At 38.6% G+C, this 26,015-nt stretch overlaps 1 protein-coding gene across 7 annotated transcripts in view; it reads left to right on the forward strand.

Annotated features, from left to right (window-relative positions):
* Window positions 1–26,015, forward strand: part of ralyl (RALY RNA binding protein like) — a 329,501-nt gene that overhangs the window by 254,303 nt on the left and 49,183 nt on the right. For all 7 annotated transcript variants that reach the window (XM_031903434.1, XM_012964876.3, NM_001078745.1 and 4 more), the window contains 1 exon segment: window positions 819–894. In XM_031903434.1, the coding sequence (XP_031759294.1) occupies window positions 819–894 (76 nt within the window).

Genomic DNA, 26,015 nt, shown 5'->3' on the forward strand with positions numbered 1-26,015 from the left:
CATTCCTATTCCTGTTCCAATGTTGTTATAACCAATCTCTGCAATATAAAGCTTTACCGTTGTTTTTTTGTATATTGGGATTGACGAATAAAAGTGATATATCAGATCAATAATGTAATATTACATTTTAGTATGTTGTAGACTGATATTCAATTAGTAATTGGTTTTCATTTTTTGTTATTTGTGGTTTATTATTTAGGTTTCTGTTCAGCAGCTCTCCAGTTTGGAATTTCAGCAGCTATCTGGTTGCTGGGATCTGGTTTACCTTAGCAGCCAGGCATTGGTTTGAATGAGAGACTGGAATATGAATATAGGAGAATAGTAAAATTGTAACAAAGCAATACTTTTTGGCTTCTGGGGTCAGTGACCACCATCTGAAAGCTGGACAAATATAGAAATGGAGGGCAAATACTTTTAAAACTATAAAAATATAAATAATGAAGACCAATTGCAAAATTGCTATATTCTATAATATATTAAAAGTTATTGTAAAGGTGATTCACTCCTTTAAAGTACAGTTTGGCAGAGGGATCCATGATGTTGTAGTTACCATGGGTGGTATTGCTGCGGCATGGCATCTGAGGCAGGTTTTTCAGCTTGCCCCATGGCAGGGGGGATATTATTATCAAGTTCATAGCAGGATTAGCAAGATGTTGCTATATTCCTTCTTCTTTATCATCTTGTACTACAAAAAACTAATAACAACAGTTGGAGCAGAGAAAGAAAATCCCATTTACTGCACAAAGACCTCCAGCCATAAATCCTCTGCCCTGTGATAGCCCAGACCTGTAAATCATCTCTCTCTCTATCTCTTGCAGATATTAATATGGCTGGGGAGCCAAAGCCGTACAGGCCAAAGCTAGGAACAAAGAGGCCACTATCAACTTTATACAGGTATGTTAAGGATTGTACTGAAAATCAATACATGTAAAACAGACTTCTAATGCACAAAACTAAAGCTAAAAACTGCAACCACCAAAAATTTAATTATAAGAAATATTAGTTGTATGAAACAAAAATTATAGTTTTTTTTTTTTTACTTATTACAACATTGCTCCAAATTTATATACAAAAAAAGACCATACATTTTTATAAAACCGGGTTTCTAGAAGGCTTTGAAAAGTGGCTTGACCCACGTTGCATGATTTATATGCTTTTGAGTATTGCAAGTCACACGTGTGTGTTGAGGAGTCATGGGCCATGTGTGCACATTGGGGAGTGCCACTTATATTCTTTGCTTAGGGCGGGGGGATGTACTGTATATGTATATCCTTGCTTTGAAATATAGCAATGCCACTCTTATATTGCTCTATTTCTGCATATCTCCCTGACTGTGGTTGTGGTCATTAACCAAAACTGGATATAAAGGCAAATGGGACAACTTATATTGTACTTACACATACATAGTGCCTGGCTCTTATTATATGATGAGTACACATATACAGTATATGAGCTGCTGAAGGAACTCCATGTATAATCACTGGCGGTGTCAGACTGGCCAACTGGGATACCAGGGAAATTTCCAGATTTTTGTTTGATCTGTGTCATGGTGTCAGCTAAAAACACATAGGTGAGCCCTGGTTTTGTATTATACTATATTTGTACCGGTATGGGACCTGCTACCCCGGCTAAGCAATCTCCATACTTGAAGGGAGTGATGTATCGACGGTCATTTTTTTTTCATAATTTGAATTCAAATTATGGTTGAAAAACTCAAAGGTCTGGTATTTATTAATGGCAACAAACCCAAAAACTTGAATGTAAAACATCATCTTTAGCCATCTAAAAGCTTGGCCATTTTTTAGCCATCTAAAAGCTTGCAAGTTTTTATAGAAGTCTATGGCAGTTGTCCCAGTCAAGCCATATTTTCAGTTATTCGAGAATTTGTAAGTTAGAGGTATTTAAGTATTTTTAATCAAACAAGTTTTTTTTTATTAATAAATAAGTCAGCATTTGATATGCAAGCTTATTACATTTAGAAAAACAAACTTGAATTTTCACATTCAAAAATGTATAAATACGCTCATAAGTCTTTAAACATTAAATAAACCCAATAGGGCTGTTCTGCCCCCAATAAGGGGTAATTATATCTTAGTTGGGATCAAGTACAGGTACTGTTTTATTATTACAGAGAAAAGGGAATCATTTAACCATTAAATAAACCCAATAGGGCTGTTCTGCCCCCAATAAGGGGTAATTATATCTTAGTTGGGATCAAGTACAGGTACTGTTTTATTATTACAGAGAAAAGGGAGTCATTTAACCATTAAATAAACCCAATAGGATTGTTCTGCCCCCAATAAGGGGTAATTATATCTTAGTTGGGATCAAGTACAGGTACTGTTTTATTATTACAGAGAAAAGGGAATCATTTAACCATTAAATAAACCCAATAGGGCTGTTCTGCCCCCAATAAGGGGTAATTATATCTTAGTTGGGATCAAGTACAGGTACTGTTTTATTATTACAGAGAAAAGGGAATCATTTAACCATGAAATAAACCCAATAGGGCTGTTCTGCCCCCAATAAGGGGTAATTATATCTTAGTTGGGATCAAGTACAGGTACTGTTTTATTATTACAGAGAAAAGGGAGTCATTTAACCATTAAATAAACCCAATAGGATTGTTCTGCCCCCAATAAGGGGTAATTATATCTTAGTTGGGATCAAGTACAGGTACTGTTTTATTATTATTACCGAAAAAAAGAAAATCATTTTGAAAAATTTGAATTATTTAATTAAAATGGAGTCTATGGAATATGGCCTTCCTGTAATTCAGAGCTTTCTGGGTGGGTTTCTGGATAACAGATCCTATACCTGTACTATATTTTACCATCACAAGTTCAGTGTGCAAATTGCAATTTTGGACACAGTGTGCCACATGTGTACCCACAATGCAGCATTTTTCAAATGATTCCAACATAATTGGGGGAAGGGGGGTTATGCTTGCCACAATGGCATCCAACGAATCAAAATATGGGCAACTGTTTGCCTTTTGAAATGAATCAGGAGGCCATTATTTCAAAATTCTTTAGGTGTAGGTATGTTGTGCTTACTGGCTGGTGCAGCCCACTATTGGAACCCTGGCAGTAACTCCAGGGTTACCCTGAGTCTGTAGGCACACTTGTGAGTGATTCAAAAAAAAGGAGGTGGGATGAACATACCAGCACTGAAAGGAATTATACTAAAGTGAAGGAGCGTCTATACATGCAAGTAACCAGTTCAGCTGCGTGTTGTAAATGATCCCTAAAGACGCTGAGATGATACTAGCACATTTTTTTCTCAGAACCCCCTTATAGCTGATTATGCAGATGTATGTAAAATCATATTGCAATTTAACATGTTTTATGTAAATGCCATTACTATTCAGTTAGGGTGAAGACACACGGAGCTACTTGTTATGGCTACAAAAATAGTCAGTGCCGATTGTTTACTGAAAATTGTATCTACATCATGTGTTTTAGCAGAGGCAATTCTCAGTATTGTCTATGACAGATTATTTTGTGGCGTTTCGTAGCTGTGACAAGTAGCTGCTACTAAGTAGCCCCATGTGTCTTTGCCCTAAAGCATGTCAGTACAGCTTGGAGTTTTGTTTGCCATGTAATACTGTTCCATTATGGTTATTAGAACTTATACTTGTGGTTGTTCTGTGTCCTTGCCATTCTGTTGATTGGGCAATTATTTCCTTATACTTTCTATTGTTATGCAGGCAGCGCATCTCTTCACTAATGCACTGAACTCTAATTATATGGATCACTCTGCAGATAAAAACCTATTCATAATCTCACACATAATCCAGTTTTCCATTTGCTCCATGAGTGCGTTAGTGAACCTAACAAACTATTGCTGATATTTTTGAATAGGTAATTCTTGGAAGCCCAAACAGGGCACAGCTTTAAAAACTACCCTATTGGAATTCAGTAATCCCACTTCTTATTCATGATTCGAGTTTATAGAACAATTTCTATTCTTACATTTAACTCATGTAATATCATGTCGCCTGATTTCCTCCGATATAGTTCCTGGTTATAACCGTATCTGCAAACCCTAAGTGCAAGGATGGAATCATTTGGCTTCAGGTTATTGAAAAGAATGCATTTCAGTATTTTCCAGTTGCTCTGTGAATGCTGAAAGTAATGGCATAGCTGCCAGCTATAGCGCACTTACTGCTTTTATGCCACAGTTTATGAAGCTTGTAACTGCAGGGTACTCAGAATTAATCTGAAAGTAGAACGTTCCCCAATAATAGCGGAACTTTCTCCCACTGGACTAAAAATACAGTGTTATTCCATTTTTAATTCCCTTATTGCCATTACACTGTACATTCAGATTTTAGAGTATGTGTAGCAAGCTGTAACATTTCGCCCTGGTTTGGTACCTTTCGTGCCACAATATAGCAGGAAGGCTAAAACTGGAATAAATATCCTGTTCCGTGCTCGGCTACGGTTAGGTGGAAAACTAGTCCATTAATGCCATATGCAACACTGTTGCACCTACTTGATCTCATCTAAACTAGCACTGTAAATACCTCATACCTGTACCTAAATAGGGTTGCCACCTTTATTGTGATGTAATACCAGCCTTTGGGTGATAGAGTAAGAGGTTATGTCACATGGGGGCAGGGAATTGGGCAGGGAAATGGGTTGACTGGGTGGGGAAAGGGAGGGGCATATTGTTCTAATTGGCATGGAATTTGACACAAACATTGCTGCATATATGGATAACATGGCCTAGTTAGTGTATGTGTGTGTTTTAGCGCTTCCTGTGAGTGTGTAACTTGAGAAAGAAGCATCCTTTATCATGTTTTATGAAGGCTTTCATTTTGTCTCCTGTTAATTATTGGTATCCAGATAAAGTAAGGGCAGTGGGTGATGCTTTGATTTGGGATGTTTAGTTACCCATGCATTGCCAGGTATTGCTTATCATTTGTCTCAGGCAACTGTCATTTAAAAGTAGTGACTTCTGCCTTTTGAAGTGACTGTATCCTGACCTGCAAGTACACCCAAGGGTCCAGGCAACTGTCATTAAGACAAATTGGAAGCAACTCTGGATATTTAGTCACCCGATAGAGATGCTCAAGTGTCAAATCTCCTAATATTGCTGCGCGTACCTTTGCCCTAAAGGACACATTTTACACAGATTCATACACGATTAACATGAGTATGGCACAAACACATTCACAACTGATTTATAAGTTAAGATGCCAGACAAGCCAGAAAATATACAGATGCACACACATGTACAGTATATACTATCAAATTGATAGGCTTGAAACTCGAATTTCCATACTCCTGTTCTCATTGAGCCTTCATACTAGTACAAAGAGCAAAGCTATCCACCAACCCTATGGCATCAAATAATGATCCACTCCAGGCCTTTCTGAGACCCTATTTCATCTTATCATTTAGTGTGAAGTGTAAAAACCCAGGACTGGATCATTATCTCCCTCGTGACATTGGGTTAGTTGACAGCTCTGGTACAATGAGATCACAGCAATCACATAGGTTCTAATAGGTAATGTAATCTTGCAAGGCTGTTGACTCAAGAAATACCTTTTAACTCCACTCAAGGCCTAGGGCAGTGATCCCCAACTAGTGGCTTGTAAATAACATGTTGAACTAATTTGATGAATATACAGCAGTTATTACACTCACCACCCCCTTGATGTTGCTCACAGTGGAATCAAAGTAGGCGCCATTTTTACATTTCTGGCTTGGAGGCAAGTTTGGAAGTACAGAGACACATTTTTACTCCTGCAGGTCACACAGGGCTACCAAAAAGCTAATCACAATCCTTATTTGGCAGCCACAATGAACTTTTTCATGCTTATGTAGCTCCCTAACACTTTTTACACCCAAGTGTGGCTCATGAGTATTAAAGGTTGGGTATCCCTGGCCTAGACCCTTACTAAGCAGTGCAGAACCTGCCTAAGGATTCTATTATCTTCATTGTATGACATAATTTAATCCATACTCCAAATGGCTCCATAAGGTAGTGAATATTACATACTACATAGGTGCAATGGCAAAATATTGTTTTGCAATAGTCCTAAATGTAAGTTCTATAATAGTGCGTGTGTGCATAGTGGTGTACAGTAGCCCTGCTCCTGTGTTCTCGTCCGGCCCCTTCTCGTGTCCCAAGTCACATACACAATCAGAGAATACAGTACATTGTGCATGCATGTGTTGATAATAGGAGAAGGTGACACTTCCTTTGAGTAAATGCAAATGGGGAATTTCAAAGTAGGTTCTCTCTTTGTAATAAGGCTTTTATTTTGTTTTTCATGTAAGTCAGATAAATGTGAACTGGACAGAATTTATTTAGTTTAGTTCTCCTTGAACACTCTCATTAACTCCTATATTTATTTACACATTCCTTTAGGTGCTGACATTAGCGGTTAACTGCCAGTAATTTGGATTCTGCATGTTTTGATTCATTATGTGTTGTATTGCCTAGAGCATACAGTAATTGCACCCACTACATTAAATATATGTCAGCTGGACCATAAAATGCATGATTTACATGGTCTCATATAACAGGTATAAATTGTATTAAATACATTATAGAAGCCCTTTTTGAGAGAGAAGGGAAAATATTACCGGTTATTTGCCTGCTTTACATCTCTAGGCCAGGGAAATCGTTTTAAACGTCTTATCAATCAGTTAAACCTTCTCTCAGTATAAAGAATAAAATGTTTTCTGAAACACTAATAAATTCTCCTCTGACTGGCCCCTGAGCTATAAAACATGTCAGTACAGATTCTCATCTGCTTGTGTGAATGGCAGCCAAACAAGTTGAACTTCAAGAGCAGCAGATTAGGCCAAAGGGAAAGTGACAGTATCAGCATTTAGCTGACATTTTGTGCTGTAGAGTGTTATCTAATAGCCCTTTCTACACATTCAATAAGAAACAACAGTGGGAAACTAAGATACCTCTGAGAATAATTCTGACCCTAACTAAGGGTTATATTTGTGTTTTGGAATTTTTAACCACAAAAAATGTCTATTTGGATTGGGGACTTATAGGTCATATTTATCGTCAGAGCCATTAAAACTCTGATTGTAAAGGTTGGAAACTAGGGCCCCCACCATAGAGCCTACTATGCAGAACCCACCCATACGATAAGATGGAGACTCTGCCAAATGCTAGTATAGATGTTATACACCTATGGTGGAAATAAGAAAGAACAGGTGGGAATTGACCAAGACCGGAGCCTAGGCCACCTGTGAGCTCGCCTTGTGATCTGGTAGACCAATTCAATCCTACTGATCATATTCAGTCCAATACTTCCTGTACTAGTAACTATCAAAATGAAGTACGCAAATCATTCTGAAGGTCCTTGATTTAATTATAGCATCACATTAGAAAATTGCTTATTTTCACTATATGAAGAGCCCTTTGTGAGTTATTATTATGGCAGATTGGATAGGATCGCCAGTTATAAAGAAGGCCAGCTTACTGGCACTCCAAGAGTAACACAAGCAAGTCCAAGCTTTTCATTATTTAATTGTGAGGGAAAGACCCTTTGAACACCATGCAAGTGGGCACAAAAGGAATGACCCACTGCTCAGCAGGTCAGGGCACTAGTTTGAGCTGCAAGATAAAAACAGATATCCCCTTCTGGCTCATCCTTCTGTAAATATCAGTCTTGAGCAGGCAGTATCATCAAGTCACCTGTCACACAGAGGCATTCTGTGATCAGCCTGAAGTACATTAAACCTTTATTATACCTAAAAATGCAATTGTTTTTATTCATATAGTGCAAACAATAATGGCAGTGGGTTTATCCATTTGTTGTTCTCGCCAGGCTTGTGTGGGTGTCTGTTTCATATTCACAATGCTTTGCTTTCAGGTCGCTGCCGATCAACCTTGGCATGTACAACAAAACCACACATAACAGATGCACTGGGAAATGTGTAACTTATATGAAAGAAGACATGGTGGTTAGTAGGCCCAACGGATGTTGTTGGTGCTAGAGTTTGGCCACTGATGGTCTGTTTAAGTTATAAACTACTTTCTAGTGTCAGATTGATCCATTTTTAGGGTTACACATAAAAAGTCACTTTATAAACTGCAACTGCAGTAACATACATAGATAATACAGGTATCGGACCCCTTATCCGGAAACCCGTTATCCAGAAAGCTCCGAATTACGGAATGCCCGTCTCCCATAGACTCCATTTTAATCAAATAATTCAGAATTTTAAAACTGATTTCCTTTTTCTATGTAGAAATAAAACTGTACCTTGTAATTGATCCCAACTAAGATAAATAAATAATCCTTATTGGATGCAAAACAATCCTATTGGGTTTAATTAATGTTTTATTTATTTTTTAGTAGACTTAAGGTATTGAGATCCAAATTACGGAAAGACCCCTTATCCGGAATACCCTTGGTCCCGAGCATTCTGGATAATGGGTCCTATACCTGTATAGGGAATGATTTAGACTTTATTTTAAAATACAAATAGAATTTGCTTTTTGTAATGTTGCATAAGTAACATCACTAAGCACAGTTTATATAAAGGTTACCAGATTTCCAAAGTGAAATCAGGGAAGGTAGGGGCCTGTGGCATGCACTGCTGGCAAATTTTTATGGCATACACTTTTTGGCCATACGCCCGCTCAACATCACAGCCACATATTAAACTCTTACAATATTTACCTAGAAAAGCTCCAAAATAATTTTATATATATATTCATCCCTTCAGCAACAGAAAAGCTGTCACAGGAATTGTGGAGGATGAGGGAGGAGGGAAAGGAGTTAGGTGACAGAAAATCACTCCTTCCTTCTGTAGCCCACTTTATAAACAGATGTGGCACTACCTGCTGAATTACTCTGTTTTGGCGCTTCCAGGAGTCCTGAGCCCCGCTTACTATGGGGGAAGCAGGGACTTCTCTGTTAAATGGCGTGCCTCCACCCAGGGCTCTGTTATGGGAGAACTACAACTCCCTCCCTGGGACTTGATACTTGGGTGTAGTGCTGCCTGAGACCTCACACAACCCCCAAAGGGAATCCCCTCCCTGGGGCATTCACTTACTGGTATGTAGGTGCTCCTTGAGGCAGACACGATGAACACACAGTTGTGATGAAACAGTGGGTTGTTTATTAGGCAGGACCTCTCCAGGAGTGGCAATACAAACACAGTGCAGGGGACACTCTCCTTCCTTAAACCTTTAGAGTACCTACCCCTGTTGGGTATCTTATCGGTACTCCCGCCAGGATGATCCCTTTTAGATGTCCTCCCCGGTACTACACGCCAAGACGGACCACCTCCAGGACTCATCCCCGGTACTCACGACTAAGTACCCTCAGAGTAGTACCCCTTCTAGCGGCAGCCTAACCACCTACCTAGACTCTTGGGTCCCTACACTCCAGCTGATGTAATGCTGGGGGAGCCTACTCCCTCTACCACTCCTGGAGGGGCTATTTCTGCCCATTCTACCTGTGCCCTAACTACATCTCACTCCTAGAGTGATCTGACACATGGAAACTACTAACTACTCACAGGGGAGCTCCTCTCTCTAGAGGCTCCCAAACTAAGATGGATCCCAGCACATGGCTGTTTCCCTTATATGGGCCTATGCACCACCCTGTGGCCATAACCCGAACTGCGGGGATACTCCCCATTAACTATAGATATACCAGGCTATACCCATTGTACCTTAACCATTACCCTCCCGGGGCCTATCCTAGGGGTATACATCATGTGGGGCCCATTTTAGCAAACCCCTACACTTCCTTCTGCCAATAGTTATGATTGGCTGGGGTGGTAGCTCTATCGCCACAGGGACAGTTTCAGGGGCAAGTATGCCTGGTAGGGTTAATTTTCCATTGGGACAGGGAATCTGAAACAGAGTCAGTCTCCCTGAAACGGGGACTGATGGTAACCTTAGTTTAATAGTTTACACCAGTGATCCCCAACCAGTGGCTCAGGGGCAACATGTTGCTCCCCAACCCCTTGGATGTTGCTCTCAGTGCCCCCAAACCAGGTAGTTATTTTTGAATTCCTGACTTGGGGGCAAGTTTTGGTTGCCTTAAAACAAGATGTCCTACCAAATAAAGCCCCCTGTAAGCTGATAGTGTGCATAGAGGCCCCTAATAGCCAATCACAGCCCTTATTTGGCTCCTCCATGAACTTTTATGGTGCTTGTGTTGCTCTCCAAGTCTTTTTACATTTGACTGTGGCTGGGGAACCCTGGTTTACACTATTGTAAAGGATAAGGATTCATAGCAAAGTTCCATGACTATATAAAAGGTAAGGGTAAGTGATTTTATTACAGGACATGAAATTCCAAGGTGACTTCTAATATCCTTATGTTTTACAAACATTATTCCCTGTACATTTCACATGCTATTCGTGCCTTTTGTTTATTTTAGATACACAAATTGTGCATTCATGGTGGGCCGTTTGCACCATCTGCCATTTGCACAGATAGTGCCCTCTCAATCATTTTATTAATTGTATGCAAAAAGTATCAGGGAGTTGCTTTGTGTTTCAGAGCTTTGCCATTGCAATTTATTCATCTATTTTCAGTTATGTTTAGTGAATATTTCTAGGAAGCAATCAGAGTTCTTTGTGTCTTTGTTAATACATTACTCAGAAATGATCCTTTCACTGTTCACAGCACTTTACATTTAATTCTCCTGAGTAGAGAATCTAGCGCAGAATTGTTTTATATGACTTGAGAGACAAAGGGCTGTTGATAAAAAATAAGGCAATAACAATATATTTAGAAAGTCTCTGTGATCTGGAAAACTAACAGGCTGTTACTGAGGAGTCTATTGAGTGCTAATGTAGTTTTTCCATTACATTTCCAGGGCATCACAGTTGGGCAACAGATGTTTATGATTAAGATGTGAGTCCCACAGAGCAAAGGAATTAATTCAGAATAGTTTATAATGACTTGGTGATATGATGCAAAAATTAAAATGGAGGCAACTTCCTCAGGTGAGGGTGAGTTATTATAGGTTAAATGAGAGACTTAAATGAGATTGGAATTACTTTACTTACTGAATAACGCTCATGGCCGGCCGCACGTAAAGCAGTTAGCTCTGCTAAGTTGCCAATTCATTTCAAACTGCTAAGATCCAGTGTGACAGGTTTGGATGTGATTGCTCAAACTATAAAACTAGATTGGGTATTGGCCACAGCAGGGAAATGTAAGTTGTTATCAGACAGCAGAAGCTTGGGTTGTGTTTCTCCTCAAATCTGATTGTTTGATCCAGAGTGGAAAGATTGTCTGGTTTAAAGATCAGCAAACAGGTACCAGAAATAAATATAAATCAATATACAGCCCAGGGATCCGTTATCCAGAAACCCATTATCCACAAAGTTCTACGGTAAGGCCATCTCTCATTATTTAATGAAATAATTCTAATTGTTTAAAGTGATTTGCTTTTTCTCTGTAATAATAAAACAGTACCTGTACTTGATCCCAACTAAGATATAATTACCCCTTATTGGGGGCAGAACAGCCCTATTGGGTTTATTTCATGGTTAAATGATTCCCTTTTCTCTGTAATAATAAAACAGTACCTTGTACTTGATCCCAACTAAGATATAATTACCCCTTATTGGGGCAGAACAGCCCTATTGGGTTTATTTAATGGTTAAATGATTCCCTTTTCTCTGTAATAATAAAACAGTACCTGTACTTGATCCCAACTAAGATATAATTACCCCTTATTGGGGGCAGAACAGCCCTATTGGGTTTATTTCATGGTAAAATGATTCCCTTTTCTCTGTAATAATAAAACAGTACCTGTACTTGATCCCAACTAAGATATAATTAATCCTTATTGGGGGCAGAACAGCCCTATTGGGTTTATTTCATGGTAAAATGATTCCCTTTTCTCTGTAATAATAAAACAGTACCTGTACTTGATCCCAACTAAGATATAATTACCCCTTATTGGGGGCAGAACAGCCCTATTGGGTTTATTTCATGGTAAAATGATTCCCTTTTCTCTGTAATAATAAAACAGTGCCTGTACTTGATCCCAACTAAGGTATAATTACCCCTTATTGGGGGCAGAACAGCCCTATTGGGTTTATTTAATGGTTAAATGATTCTCTTTTCTCTGTAATAATAAAACAGTACCTTGTACTTGATCCCAACTAAGATATAATAAATCCTTATTGGAGGCAAAACAATACTATTGGGTTTATTTAGTTTTTAAGTAAAGTATGGACATCCAAATTACACAAAGAACTGGAAAACCCCAGTTCCTGAGCATTCTAGATAACAGGTCCCATACCCATATATTAAATATTATAATGTATTTCTGGATTCTAAAGTCCCAGTTTGGATGTTCCTCTGTAATGAATATATGCAGCTGTACATTAGCACAGAGTGACGCAAGCTCTGTTCAGTTCAGCAACTTGAGCTCTTTTGAGGCGCTAGCATTGCAAGCTTGTCGCTGGTCTTGCTTAACAACAAGAGAATGTTTGGTATTACAAGGTTGTCTTGCATTGATTACTAATAAAATTGTGATCTAATATTCGACTCACAGGAGAGAAGCAAAATATGCTTCAACTGATAACACATAAACAGTGGAACTTGTACTGAACACTAAACACGTTTTTAAAACATTTTCGGTCCAGGCTGGGAAAAGTAGCTATCTGATCAGGAGGAATCTTTGGCCATTGCTCCATAACTGTTTTGGTTCATTAATATTTGCAAGCCTTCTCTCGTTAGGTCTGGCAAAAGGTCTCAGTTGGGTTGAGGCCTGGACACTCACCTGGCCATTCCAGAACACACATTTTCTTCATTAAGTCATTTTTTTTGGTTATTAGGCGTTTCAGGTCATTGTCCTGCCAATTTTTATTAATCTTCAGGTGATGGACCACCACCTTGTTATTCTACTTTTCTACATTTCCCCTGTGATAGAAAGCTGTCCATGTCCATAGGCATAAATCTGTCCTGAATCATTTCTGGCTTGGGATACGGTTTGGGTGTTGGGGTATTTTGTTGCTCCGTGCATATGTTTTGTTTTTCTGCAGTACACTGAGCTTTTCTCTTCTCTGTCAACAGAACATTGTAGAATAGACATGACTAACTCTTGCAAACTTGAGAAGATCAGCAATGTTTTCTTTGCATCCATCTCTTAACCTTATACTTTTTCAGTGTGAGCATATACACTGGCGTACCTACTCGGACAGAGCACAGCAATCCCCATCCAGGTACCCAGGCCGCCACTACTCGTCTGCTCACTTGCACCCCGCCCACTCACGCCCTCCCACCCCCCCACCTACATGTTAGCTTTCAAGTAGTATAGCTGCTGCAGAAAGGGATTTCTATATAGCAGACCCCACGGTCTGGGGCCCCCACAACTGTGGGGTCTGCTTCCTCTATAGTTACGCCAGTGAACACATAAACAGCTATTGGTAATATGTAATATAAGGCACAAAGTTTGCCCAGTAGCAGTAACCTATAGCAACCAATAAGATGTTTACTTTTAAACAGGTGACCAGTAGATTCTACCTACTGATTGGCTGCTATGGGTTACTGCTCCCGGGCAGACTTAGTGCCCTTTATTACATAACCCTTTTCGTATGTCTTTGTTTATAGGGCAAGTCAAAAAGGTGGGTGCTTGAGAATTTAACACTTATTAACACTTATGGGCCCATTTATGATTGTTTGAGCTTTCATGCTGACCTGGCTCGCTGTAGAGCCAAAAACATATACGTAAATCTAGAAAAAAATGAAACATAAACAAAAGTGAGTAGAACAGTGTATTTGTTACTGGTTTGCACATATAAATGAAAGGTAAATTACTTTTTCCATTAATAAAATGAACAATGCAGAATCTGAAAGGCATTAAATGAATTGGCTGATAAAAAACAAAACAATAAAACAGAATACATGAAACGTTTGCTTTGCAGAAATACGGATCTCTTATTTTTAAAAGCATGTAGTCTGAATGGATTGAGAGGGGCAAATCTGAGAGAAATCGACAAGAAGGAATTAAACTGATCTAAAAGCTTCTGTGAAACCTTTTCATCCTGAAAATTGCCACTTTCGGTACAGGCAGCCAGGTGTTATGCACGGAAACATCTTTCTGACAGTTCCATTTAACTTTTGTTCCCATTGAAAAAGTCTTTGTTATGGAAAGAGAAAAAGAACATTAATATGCATGTCAGTGCACAAAAAGTAGGCGCACTTTTAAATAAAGAAGATGACAAGCTGCTGAATATTTGTAGGGATTGCAATTGCACTTTGCATCAACATAAATAATGCGCTTTGTATAAGGTAGCTCTGCCTGTAGCTGCACTGACGTGCCCCTCATATTAATGCTTGTCTTATCTTCATCTATCCGTCTCTCTGTCATGTGGCGCAATTAATCATCACTGTGTTCCACATCATAACTGGTCCCCGCTACTTACCTACTGGCCTGTACAGATATACACATACCTCAAGTCATAAGAAATATATCCCAAATGTGATGTCAATGTAATCAGCAGAAAGCACCTATAAAGCGTTTATAATGAGCGCATTACCTTATGTCCCCTGGATATAGTCAAATCAAAATCAGTTATAGTGTGCCATATGTTAGTGTTATAGAATATAAATGCTCACAGATAACCATAAAGTCCACCTGGCCCAGGTGCAGCACCTCAGATCCATTGCTCCCTGCAATACATACTGGTCTTGTATTTCTTCATGATAGTGTAGTCTGATGCATTTCAAACAACATGCCACCTAATAATAGTTGTGCGAACCACTAAACTTTAAACCAGTGGTTCTCAACCTTCCTAATGCTGTGACCCTTTAATACGGTTCCTCATGTTACTGTGACCCCCAACCATAGAGGAGCGGTGTCTCGGTTCCTAAGACCATCGGAAATATCTGTTTTCTGATGGTCTTAGGCGACCCCTCTGAAAGGGTCGTTTGACCCCCAAAGAGGGCCCGACCCACAGCTTTAAACCATTAGGGGTGCAAAGAGGTCCTCTGCGCTAATACCTATCAATGTATGCATATATATATATATATAGGTATAGGACCTGTTATCCAGACACTGAGGACCTGGGGCTTTCCAGATAAGGGATCTTTTCATAATTTGGATCTCCATACCTTAAGTCTACTAAAAAATAATTTAAACATCATTTAAACCCAATAGGATTGTTTTGCCTCCAATAAGGTGTAATTATATCTTAGTTGGGATCAAGTACAGGTACTGTTTTATTATTACAGAGAAAAGGGAATCATTTAACCATTAAATAAACCCAATAGGGCTGTTCTGCCCCAATAAGGGGTAATTATATCTTAGTTGGGATCAAGTACAGGTACTGTTTTATTATTACAGAGAAAAGGGAATCATTTAACCATGAAATAAACCCAATAGGGCTGTTCTGCCCCCAATAAGGGGTAATTATATCTTAGTTGGGATCAAGTACAGGTACTGTTTTATTATTACAGAGAAAAGGAAATCATTTAACCATTAAATAAACCCAATAGGGCTGTTCTGCCCCCAATAAGGGGTAATTATATCTTAGTTGGGATCAAGTAGAGGTACTGTTTTATTATTACAGAAAAAAGGAAATCATTTTTAAAACTTAGAATTATTTGCTTATAATGGAGTCTATGGGAGATGGCCTTTCCGTAATTCTGAACTTTCTAAATAATGGGTTTCCGGATAAGGGATCCTAAACCTGTATATAGAAATTGGGTGCAGTATTCAGTGCAGTCAACTCAAGTTATTAATGTAAGCCCATTCATCTCAATCATGTTATGTTGATTAAAGGGGTAGTAAATCCCAATATATATTTTGGCATAATGAAAGCAAACTTTTAAATCTATTTGTAAATTAAATTGTTGTTAATATAATCTAATTGTCCCTTTCTATTCTCTTCACTGCTGCTCCTGACTGCATGTTGCAGCGTAGTCAGCTCCCTCCAGCTGAGACTCCCAATTCCCAAATACCTTGTATGGTCTGTGAGTAAAGTGTGCAATGCATTGTGGGAAGTGGAGCCTTGAATGGCTAGTCCAACATTGTTTCAATGGTACATATAGTCAGGATTAGGGATGAGTGATTTTTTTTGCAAGGCATGGATTTGCAGTGAAATTTCACAATTGGGCAATTGTTTTGTGAAACTTCCGCAAAATGTTGCTGCTAAGAATTTGCGGTCGTGCCAAAAATGCCACCTTCTTAAAGAAGAAGGAAAGGTAAAAATTAAGTAAGCCTCATCAGAAAAGTCTATGTAAATACAACTGTAAGTGCTCACAGAAATGCTTTAGGACGTTATACATATACAATAGCACAAATCCAAGAAAGAGGCGTCCTCTATCAAAAGAAACACAGGATTTCTTGTCTCTTTTTTTGTAAACATGATGTTCCAGTGTCTGACTTCCCCTCTCTGAAACAGCCTTAATTCCCATGGCCAGAGTCTGCACAGTTCTCTCCTGCTCCCCCTCCCACCAGAATGCTAAGAACTCCCTCCCCCCTCCCTTAGGATTGTGTGATCTCAGCTATAACGGCTAGACTGCAGGCAGGAAGCTACTTAAATGGCAGCTGCTATCTTAAGCAAACGGAGAAAGCTTCTAAAACTGTTTACTCAGGTATGGTAATGGTTTCTGCAGAATAAATATATTGTTCTAGGTGGCACTAATGTGGCAAATCTATTGGCAGTAAAATGCCAAAATGACTTTCCTTCTCCTGGAGATCCAAATTGCGGAAAGACCCCTTATCTGGAAAAACCACAGGTTCTGAGCACTTTGGATAACAAGTCCCATACCTGTACAACATTGTATGTTCTCTTAGCTGCATCTGGTCATTACAGAAGTAAAAGGCCTTTGGGGAAGAAAATACCACGTGGTGTTGCTGTTTAATTTTATTGGTGCACTTGATCTCATGAAAAAGAGGATAAAAACATGACTAGTGACAATACATTAGTTCACAGTCCACATTCTGTGTCTTTTATGGGTTTGAAAATTGATGTTCTATCTTAGCTGAGCACTGTAAATAAAATTCTCGTGTACAAATCTTTCAGAGTGAATGTATTTCTTTCTAAAGTATAGGGTGACAGAGCTGTGAGAAGTGAGATGCATGCTGCAGTTTAACATCTAGAAATAATAATAATAATGTATGGTCTCACTCCTCTTAATTACATTTAGAGCTCTTAGAGGCTGTGATTCTTTAGCTGAATCTTCTTTAAGTTTGGAGTATTTAAGTTGCTTTGACTTAAATGTATGTCCATTTTTTATTGTTTGTGTTAATGTAAACGATGGAGCATCAATTGTTTCCCAAGAACCTGAGAATGTTTGGAGCCATGCCCCAACAGAACCTTATTTATATTAATCAGTTTGCAAAACTGTACTCTGGCTCTGCTGATAAAGATGTTTGTGTGAGGCATTAAAGGAACCATTGCCCAGGACCCATTCACCCCAGCATCTCCTTTATCCAGTAACATAGTAATCTAGGTTGAAAAAAGACACATGTGGCCTTTCAGTCTAAATAAAACCGGCCTATCTGCTATTTGTTTCAGAAGAAGGAAAACAATCTGAAGGCTTCCTGACTCCAATCAGACCAGTCCCTGGATAAACGTCGTTTTAGCCAAAACGCCATCCAACCCCTTCTTGAAGTTATATAATGTATCAGCCAGTACGACCGATTCAGAGAGAGAATTCCACAACTTCACAGCTCTCATTGTAGGAAACCTTTTCTGAATATTTAGGCAGAACCTTCTTTTTTCTAATCGGAATGGGTGGCCTTGTGATCCCCTTATAAATTTATACATAATTATATTCCCCCTTAAGCACCTCTTTTCCAGTGTAAACAGACCCAGCCTGGCCAGTCTTTCTATATAACTGAGACTTTCCAACCCTTTACCAGCTTAGTTGCCCTTCTTTGTGCTCTCTCTCTAAATCATAAAGCTTAGGTCTATGCCTTATAGATAGTATTATATACAGTTTGTGCAAGACCCCAGCACATTGTACTGATCCTATGCATTACATAATGTGTTCCACTTACTGCAGAGAGTAAATGAAAACAAATATCTAATCGGATGCTATGGGGTTTTTACAGCCTGCAGCAATGTTTGTATATGGATGTAAGTCAACCCCCTAATCAAGTACATGTTTGAGACCCCTTATCCGGAAACCCATTATCCAAAAAGTTCCAAATTACAGAAAGGCCATCTCCCATAGACTCCATTTTAATCAAAGAATTCACATTTTTAAAAAGGTTTCTTTTTTCTCTGCAATAATAAAACATTACCTTGTACTTGATTCCAACTAAGATATAATTAATCCTTATTGAAGCCAAAACAATCCTATTGGGTTTAATTACTGTTTAAATCATTTTTTTAGCAGACTTAAGGTAGGAGATCCGAATTTCCGGAAAGACCCCTTATCCGGAAAACCCCATTCTGAGCATTCTGGATAGCGGGTCCCATACCTATACAGCAATTTTTGTTGTTTGAAAGGCCTCACATTGCAGTGATTTACTATCTATATACCAGTAACTCTGTTTTTCCATTTATCAAACAGTGATTCTGTGTTATTTTCCTTTCTAGCACTATGGGTAACACATTCTAACGTCCCTTTCTTGGATTTGTGCTATTGTATATGTATATCTTCCTAAACATTAAACTTTAAAGCAAAGAAATTATTTATTTCAAGCAGTGAAAGAGCAGCACCGTATTCCTGTATTTAAAGAGAGAAAGGGCGCTGTGACATCACTCATATCAGCCCCTCCTCCAATAATGTCTCCTTCCAGCAAGCTGCAATGTAATGCAATTCTGTTTCCTACAGCACACTTTTTTCTATATCAGCACTGACATCCTATCTGTCTGATCATTATTCATGTGAATTTGCTGAACAAATTGGTTGCTATGGAGTCATTTGCTGTAAGTGCTCAGTAACATTTAAATTTTAAGTTCGGAGATGGCCCTGATTGATGCAAATAGCTGTCTGACAAGTAGGGACTCTGACAACATAATTTGTCACATCGGCATTATTAATATTCCCAGTTAAATAATATACACATGAGCGCACACACTTCAGATATTATGTGAGTTGGATGGAATTCATTCGGCGTACATGCCGGCAGCGCAAGTGGAAGAGCGAGGAGTTTGCGTTTGGTTTATAGCTGATTCACTTTATCGAGTTGTTTCCAAGATATCCATCAACTGTGTTTCAGATACGACTTTGAATGGTTTATCTGACCTTGTACGACCTCCTGGTTTGAAATATTCAAACGCAAGTAACAGACTACAGGGAGTAGAAAACAACTTCAAGAAGATAAAGGCGTTTTATTAAAGCTGAATGAGGCTCAAACCATTTAGAAAGCCGTGAAAAAAACGATATACTGAAAGCTCTCACTGCAGGGAGGTATATATTATAAGCTATATATTATGAGGTATATATTGTATTATCAGAGCTTTGCACATGGAAAATGACACCGACATGGTTAAAGGGGTTGTTCGCCTTTGAGTTAACGTTTACGATGATATAGGGTGTAATATACTGAGAGAATTTGCAATTGGTCTTCATGTTTTTATCACTTGCGGATTTTTGACTATTTTACTTTTTGTTCAGCAGCTCTCCAGTTTCCATTGTCAGCAGTTATCTGGTTGCTAGGGTTCAAATTACCATAGCAACCAGGTAGTGGTTTGAATGAGAGACTGATATATGTATAAGGGAGGACCTGAATAGAAAAATAAGTAATAAAAAGTAACATTAAGAGAAAAATTGTAGCCTCACAGAGCAATAGTTTTTTGGAAAGAGTTAAAAGAAGGCAGATAATTAAAAAAAAAAAAAATAATAATAAAGACCAATTGCAAATTTGCTTAAGTAATGGTAACTTAAAGTTAAACCACCACCAATAGCATTTAAGATATTAACAAAGTGAAAGTGATTGACTGCTTTAAGCAACTAAATGCAATTCTGATGTACAGAGCCATAGTGCCCGGTGCTGTCCGCATTGCTCTAAGTCAGTGATCCCCAACCAGCGGCTCACATGCAACATGTTGCTCACCACCCCCTTTGATGTTGCTCCCAGTGGCCTCAAAGTAGGTGCCCATTTTTAAATCTCAGGCTTGGAGACAAGTTTTGGAAGCTCAGAAACACAGTTTTACCCCAAGCAGAGCCTCCAGCAGGCCAGCAGGCCACATGGGGCAACCAAATAGCCAATCACAGCCCTTATTGGCATCCCCCAAAGAACTTTTCTCATGCTTGTGTGGCTCCCCAACATCTGAGTGTGGCTCACAAGTAAAAAAGGTTGGGGATCCCTGCTCTAAGCACCATCACTTGTCCAAATCCTTGTTCCCTGATGCGCATCACATACAGACACAAGGGATTTCAATGATTAGTTTCTGGCTGAAACAAATTGGTAGAACTATGATTACCACTTGGTATAAATGACTCGGAATTTGTAAGTTATTCACAGTTCCTTGCACAAAAAAATACTCTGGGATCCAAACATAAAAATGGAAGAAGAACACACAATGGCTGGCTTTTTTACAGCTATATAATGGAGCCAAAGTGATCTATTCCATTTTCCCTGCGTAGGTGAGTATTTTAAAGAGGAAATTGCCTTGGTTTTTAACCTGAATATTGCGGGCACATCTAAAAGCTAAATATAACATTAAATGGAAACATAAAATGCAAATTACCTATTCAGACATTCTTATTACATCGTATTTTAATATACTGTCATCTTAAAACACTAAGAACAAGATGTGGATACGCATTTCTTTTCAGAGAATACTTGTGCCTAATATATAGACCTTATTGTGCACATACAGATCTGTTCTTTTTTGAGTTTACAACCAATAAGTATCATTTACTGACTGATAATAGTTGAAAAACTAGATTTATTTAGAATTTGACAAAAGCTTACATACAGGTGTGTGTTGCCTGCTGCACAAGGACAGTCATTTACAGGCACTAATGCAAGTGCGGCTATGCAACAATGGACATAAATATTGTGTATTGATGCTGTCAATAATATGACCCACAACCCGCAATCCTTATTGAAGGATAATTTAGCTTACTATTGGAGTGAAATAGCTAGTATTTGTTTTATCTGTTATAACCTTTAGTACAAACAAGATAGACCACTTGTGTTAGGGAGTCACAACAGTACTGAAGGAACTGCTTATATGTGTTTAAAGGGGAACTCTGGCTACCAAATCAAAATTTGTTAAAGAGCCCCACACAACACAGAAACCCCTAATATTCCTATTACTTAACCTGTTCCTTCAAATAGTAGGAATACATACCATTTTTATCCAGCTGCAAAACAGTTCTTCTCTTTCTGCATCATTTGAAATCTTGGCAGGGAGGAGGGACTAAAACATTAATGTTACAAATTGTAAGGACTTCTCCACAGCTTACAGACAGCATGCAGGAACTACATAACCCACAATGCATTGCACTGTGATGTACCCACAATGCAATGCACTGTGATGTTCTTTTTCCTTATTGACATCACATGTGCAAGGGATTCTGGGATTTGAAGGATGCAGGCTGAAGGCAGGATGAGGACAGTCGACTACTGTTATATTTTGAGTCTCAAAGTAGTCAGCCAGATCAGCAGGAGAACAGGGGTTAAGGTTTAGGAAGCTGTTACCAAACCATAGTATTACAATAAAAACCATGAATAGGCTGCATATCTTTTAACTGATATCTATTGCGAAGCTTAAGTTGTGTTTGGGTGCAGTTCCCCTTTAAGACTTATGGTCATTGTGCTGGTCATCTGTCTTTCATCAATATCTTTTCATTATTTCAAGTGACATCTTAATTGTCCCTCATCATCAACATCTTCATTTCTCTTATTAAACTGGGTGCTTTATTATATTTCATAAAGAAAGTTGTATCTTCATTTTTATGACATATCTGTTACTTATGCGGTAGCATCTTAATACATTAGAAAGAAACCTGCATGGGGCAAATATATTCTGCTCAAACTTCAAAATGGTCAAAAGTCAATGGATGTGTCAATGGGCAATTGCCATCTACCTAAAATAACCTGGAGCAGAACCACTTGGAAGGACAGGAAAAATTACTCTCAGTGCACAGAGCTGGCACGTAACTTTCCGTGCTTTCTAAAAGGATTATTTCCCCATGCCTTATACTTATAATTTTAATTTACCAGCCTGCCATTCAGAATAATACTGTACAACATTTGAGAGTTTAAAGCCATCACATATTCCGGCGCCTGTGACGGACACCCTTTGCACTTGTCATAGCCATCTCAGTTGAACTGTGACATGTGCAGTATTAGCAGTAAATTGGATAATCAATCATGCATGTATTCAGCCTGACAGGGGTGTCAGGAAGACAGGATATTTTGAGCAATTATTAAGGATATGAAACGGTTTATCAGCTTAAACCCAAAATCAATATCCTTTTGCAGAAGGTGGATTTTTTTTTTCAAGACAATTAATATGTTCTCTACAAGAGCAGTGACAAGGGAGTATGTGCACTTAAGTATTTATTATCACCTAACTTTATATAAACTAAGGCTTCGTAACCTTTGGCCTTCCTGAAATTTAACAACAACTAAAGGGCTCAGGTCGGTCAGTACTAATATAAGTGGGTTCCTTTACCAAATCCCCTGCCAAGTGGTGCTAAATCGTGCCCCATAGTGATCATTAACAGAGCACCTCTGCCATGACCTGTGACTATGGGGTCTCTTGAGGGGAGAACTCCAGGGAGGCCTCCCTTGCCCCCCCTTAGGATACCCATGTTAGGAAGGCCCTATTGGACTGTATAATAGTTATGAAAGCTAATGGATAGCTACATCCAGGGAACAATATTCCTGACCAGAATTACCAAATCTAAGAGGCAAAGGATGAAGTATATGTTGTTCAAAATGAAAACCAAATTAACTAAATATTGAACTTTAATGTATCATGGTTCCATCTAAATGACTTTAATGTTGTGAACATAACTAGAGGAATTTAATATAAAAACATGTTGGATATGTCTTATGAAATAGCTTATCTTTAATCGTACTGAAAACTGGAGAGAGAAAAAGGAGCATTGCTTGGGGGATGGAACATTGGATACTGTGCAATAAATTGATTACCTTTTATTTATAAAGAGTGTGCTGTTCCATAAATTCATGATCTGACCCTAAATCACTAATTCATATTGGTACAAGTGCACTTGGATCCAATATATATATATATATATATATATATATATATATATATATATATACAAAAACAAAAGAGGAGCACACCCTACAAATAAAGCAAATGCCCTTGGTGCTGGTCAAACAATTTAGTAGACAGACAGAGTACCGCACACAAAGGGACTTTGTAGAGAAAACAAAAATATTTATTGAAAAAAATCCGACGTTTCGAGCACCAAACTGTGCTCTTCCTCAGGGACAAACCAAAAGAAAAACTACATACACACCCCTTAAATACCCTACCTTTTGGTGCCGTTTCTGCACAGTAGGGTATTTAAGGGGTGTGTATGTAGTTTTTCTTTTGGTTTGTCCCTGAGGAAGATGTCAAGGAAAAACTGTTGGATAGGCCAGTTTGATTGTAGCTACATTTTATTCGTACGTACGAAGGCAGTATCCAGACATTCTTAAATGAGAATTGTCTATGAGCTGATACTACATTGAATAACCCAAAGCATGTTTGTCTTATAGTCCTGAAACAGTCTTATCAGTAGTTAGCTTTGTTATCTCTAAGAACAGAACAGGCAAAGAGGCCCAGTTGACCAACACCCAACATCCAATATGCCTCTTTCCACAATATTGCGGACTCATCATAAATGTTTTTACAACAGCAAACAGAAACATTCTTATACAATGTATTTCACAACCCCTCTAATATTAAATGATATGAACAAGATGGAGAAAAAAACAAGATGGTTTCTTTTTTCTCTGACATTCCTCCCTGTTGTTCAAAATCTTGAACATATATATTCTTCTTACCCAGAACTCTATTCCGCTCACCCATAAAAGGTTAAGTGGCAGTACAGAGTTGCCTATCAGGGTTCCCATCTAAATCAGCAAGTTCTTCCTTACCTTGCTCATACAGGAATGGGATCCTGCTATGGATAAGGTCGGCCAAACACAGAAGGTTGCTGATCAGAAGAGGCTGTTGTATATTTGATCCAGGAGCTAAATGGGTGAGCACCCTCCCTTCAGCTGCCCCTCCATGTAACCTCTGGATAAAATACTGTATTTGCAGCAACACAGAATCAACCTTGCTATAATATATAACACAAGGCCCATTGCAATCCCACACATTTAGTACCATAAAAACTTTTAAACATTTGATAACCAAATCCTTATGATTCCCATAAATGAGAAAGGGTTCTATAGGGCTCAACTGGGTCATGTGAGTCCCCAATCCAGGTACAACTCTCCTTACCTGTGATTGTATAAACCCCTCCCTCATCTATTAGTAGGTAATCTAGGACCATTCTATTCTATAATGCCATCTTCCTGACTTATTTCTCATTTATTATTTTGATGGAACTTATAGTTTCATTTATTATACCATCCCTTATACTAGTATACTTAATTAATCTATTGACTAATTCTATTCCCCATCCTATCAAGGCAGGGAACCACATCCATCCTTTATATGAGGTGGAAAATAATTCCCTTTTTATTTGTTTATTACCCTGGAATGGATACCTTGATTGTCTATGTATGAGATGTTCAGGTATTGTCTGATAACAGGTACAACTCTTCCTATGGTACAATTTCCCTACGCTCCCATAGGGAGCCATGAGTAAGCTTAGTTTCCAAATATAATATAGTTCTTATCTAAGTACCCTAGAAATGATTGTACCGTGATACCCTGGCCAATATCTGAAACCATCTCATATTATCTGTCACCTTAGACTTAAACTCTTATCTTCATCTTCTCCTCGGTCAGGGCAGGAACAACTCGGGACATAAGAAGTATACATTTTTCCCAAGCCAACATAATCATTACAATTACCCTGCATCTTATCACATTTCTTTCCCATATAATACATGTAGAAATTCAGAATAGCATTTTCACAATCTGTGTTTCCTACATGAATCTTATTTAAGTACATTAAGTGATTGTATGATTAGCAAACATGGATCCTACGCATATGGTGGGTGTATCTAGTAACCCTGTTATTTCCAAATATGTACCCCAATCTTTAATTGCATTTTGATACTTATAATTTGTGTCTATTTCAACTTCATAGCTATAATCTGTAAGATTAAGATCATTGATAGAGATAGGTATCCCTACTAAAGGTATCCCCTTGTGTTTGACTGGAACGTATAAACATCTCCAGCAGTCAGTAGTATGTAACTGCTTTGCAGCCTGCTGGTGTAAGAGCCATATAGAATTTGGCAACCCCCCTTTACTGGTGTAAAGCAATGATAAGGACCTTTACCCAGAATAACAAACACAGAGTCATTATTTTATAAAAGTCCTTTTCTTCCTGATGGTTCCTCTTCACCCAGAGTAGGCCCACGCTTAGTGTCAAAACCTGAAACTGGGACCGTTGGTTAACAGACTAGTGGAATTATTGTTACCACTCTAGTCTGACTTACTTTAAAGATACCTTTTATCCTCTTGATTCCTGAAGAACTGATTCAGTCTCCTTAGTTGTCTTTCTGTTGATGTGATCTCGTTGGGGGGTTGAGTGTAGAGACAGGCTCAGACTCTGTCATTGGAGATAACACTCTGCTCAGGCTCTCAGTCACTGGAGATAGCACTCTCCTCAGGCTCTCAGTCACTGGAGATAACGCTCTGCTCTGACTATCAGCAGGACTTTGTATGGGAAATACCTTCTTACAGTGTCAGATGTGTATTCAGTTTGGCTCACAAATCTCTTTATCACCGCCCAATCTCCTGATTGGAGAGAGTGAGTTCCAAATACAGTCTCTGAATCTGATAAAGAATAGAACACTTTTCCATACAAGTTAGTTAGCTGCTTATACAATTGCTTAACATAGTCAATAAGAGAAACATGTTCTTCCTACCAATATTTGAATAAACAACCCAATATTTGGTGGTCTACCAAAAAGCAACACAAAGGAAATAACTGTT

The sequence above is a fragment of the Xenopus tropicalis genome, chromosome 6 (genome assembly GCF_000004195.4).
Source record: "Xenopus tropicalis strain Nigerian chromosome 6, UCB_Xtro_10.0, whole genome shotgun sequence".
Lineage (NCBI taxonomy): Eukaryota > Metazoa > Chordata > Amphibia > Anura > Pipidae > Xenopus > Xenopus tropicalis.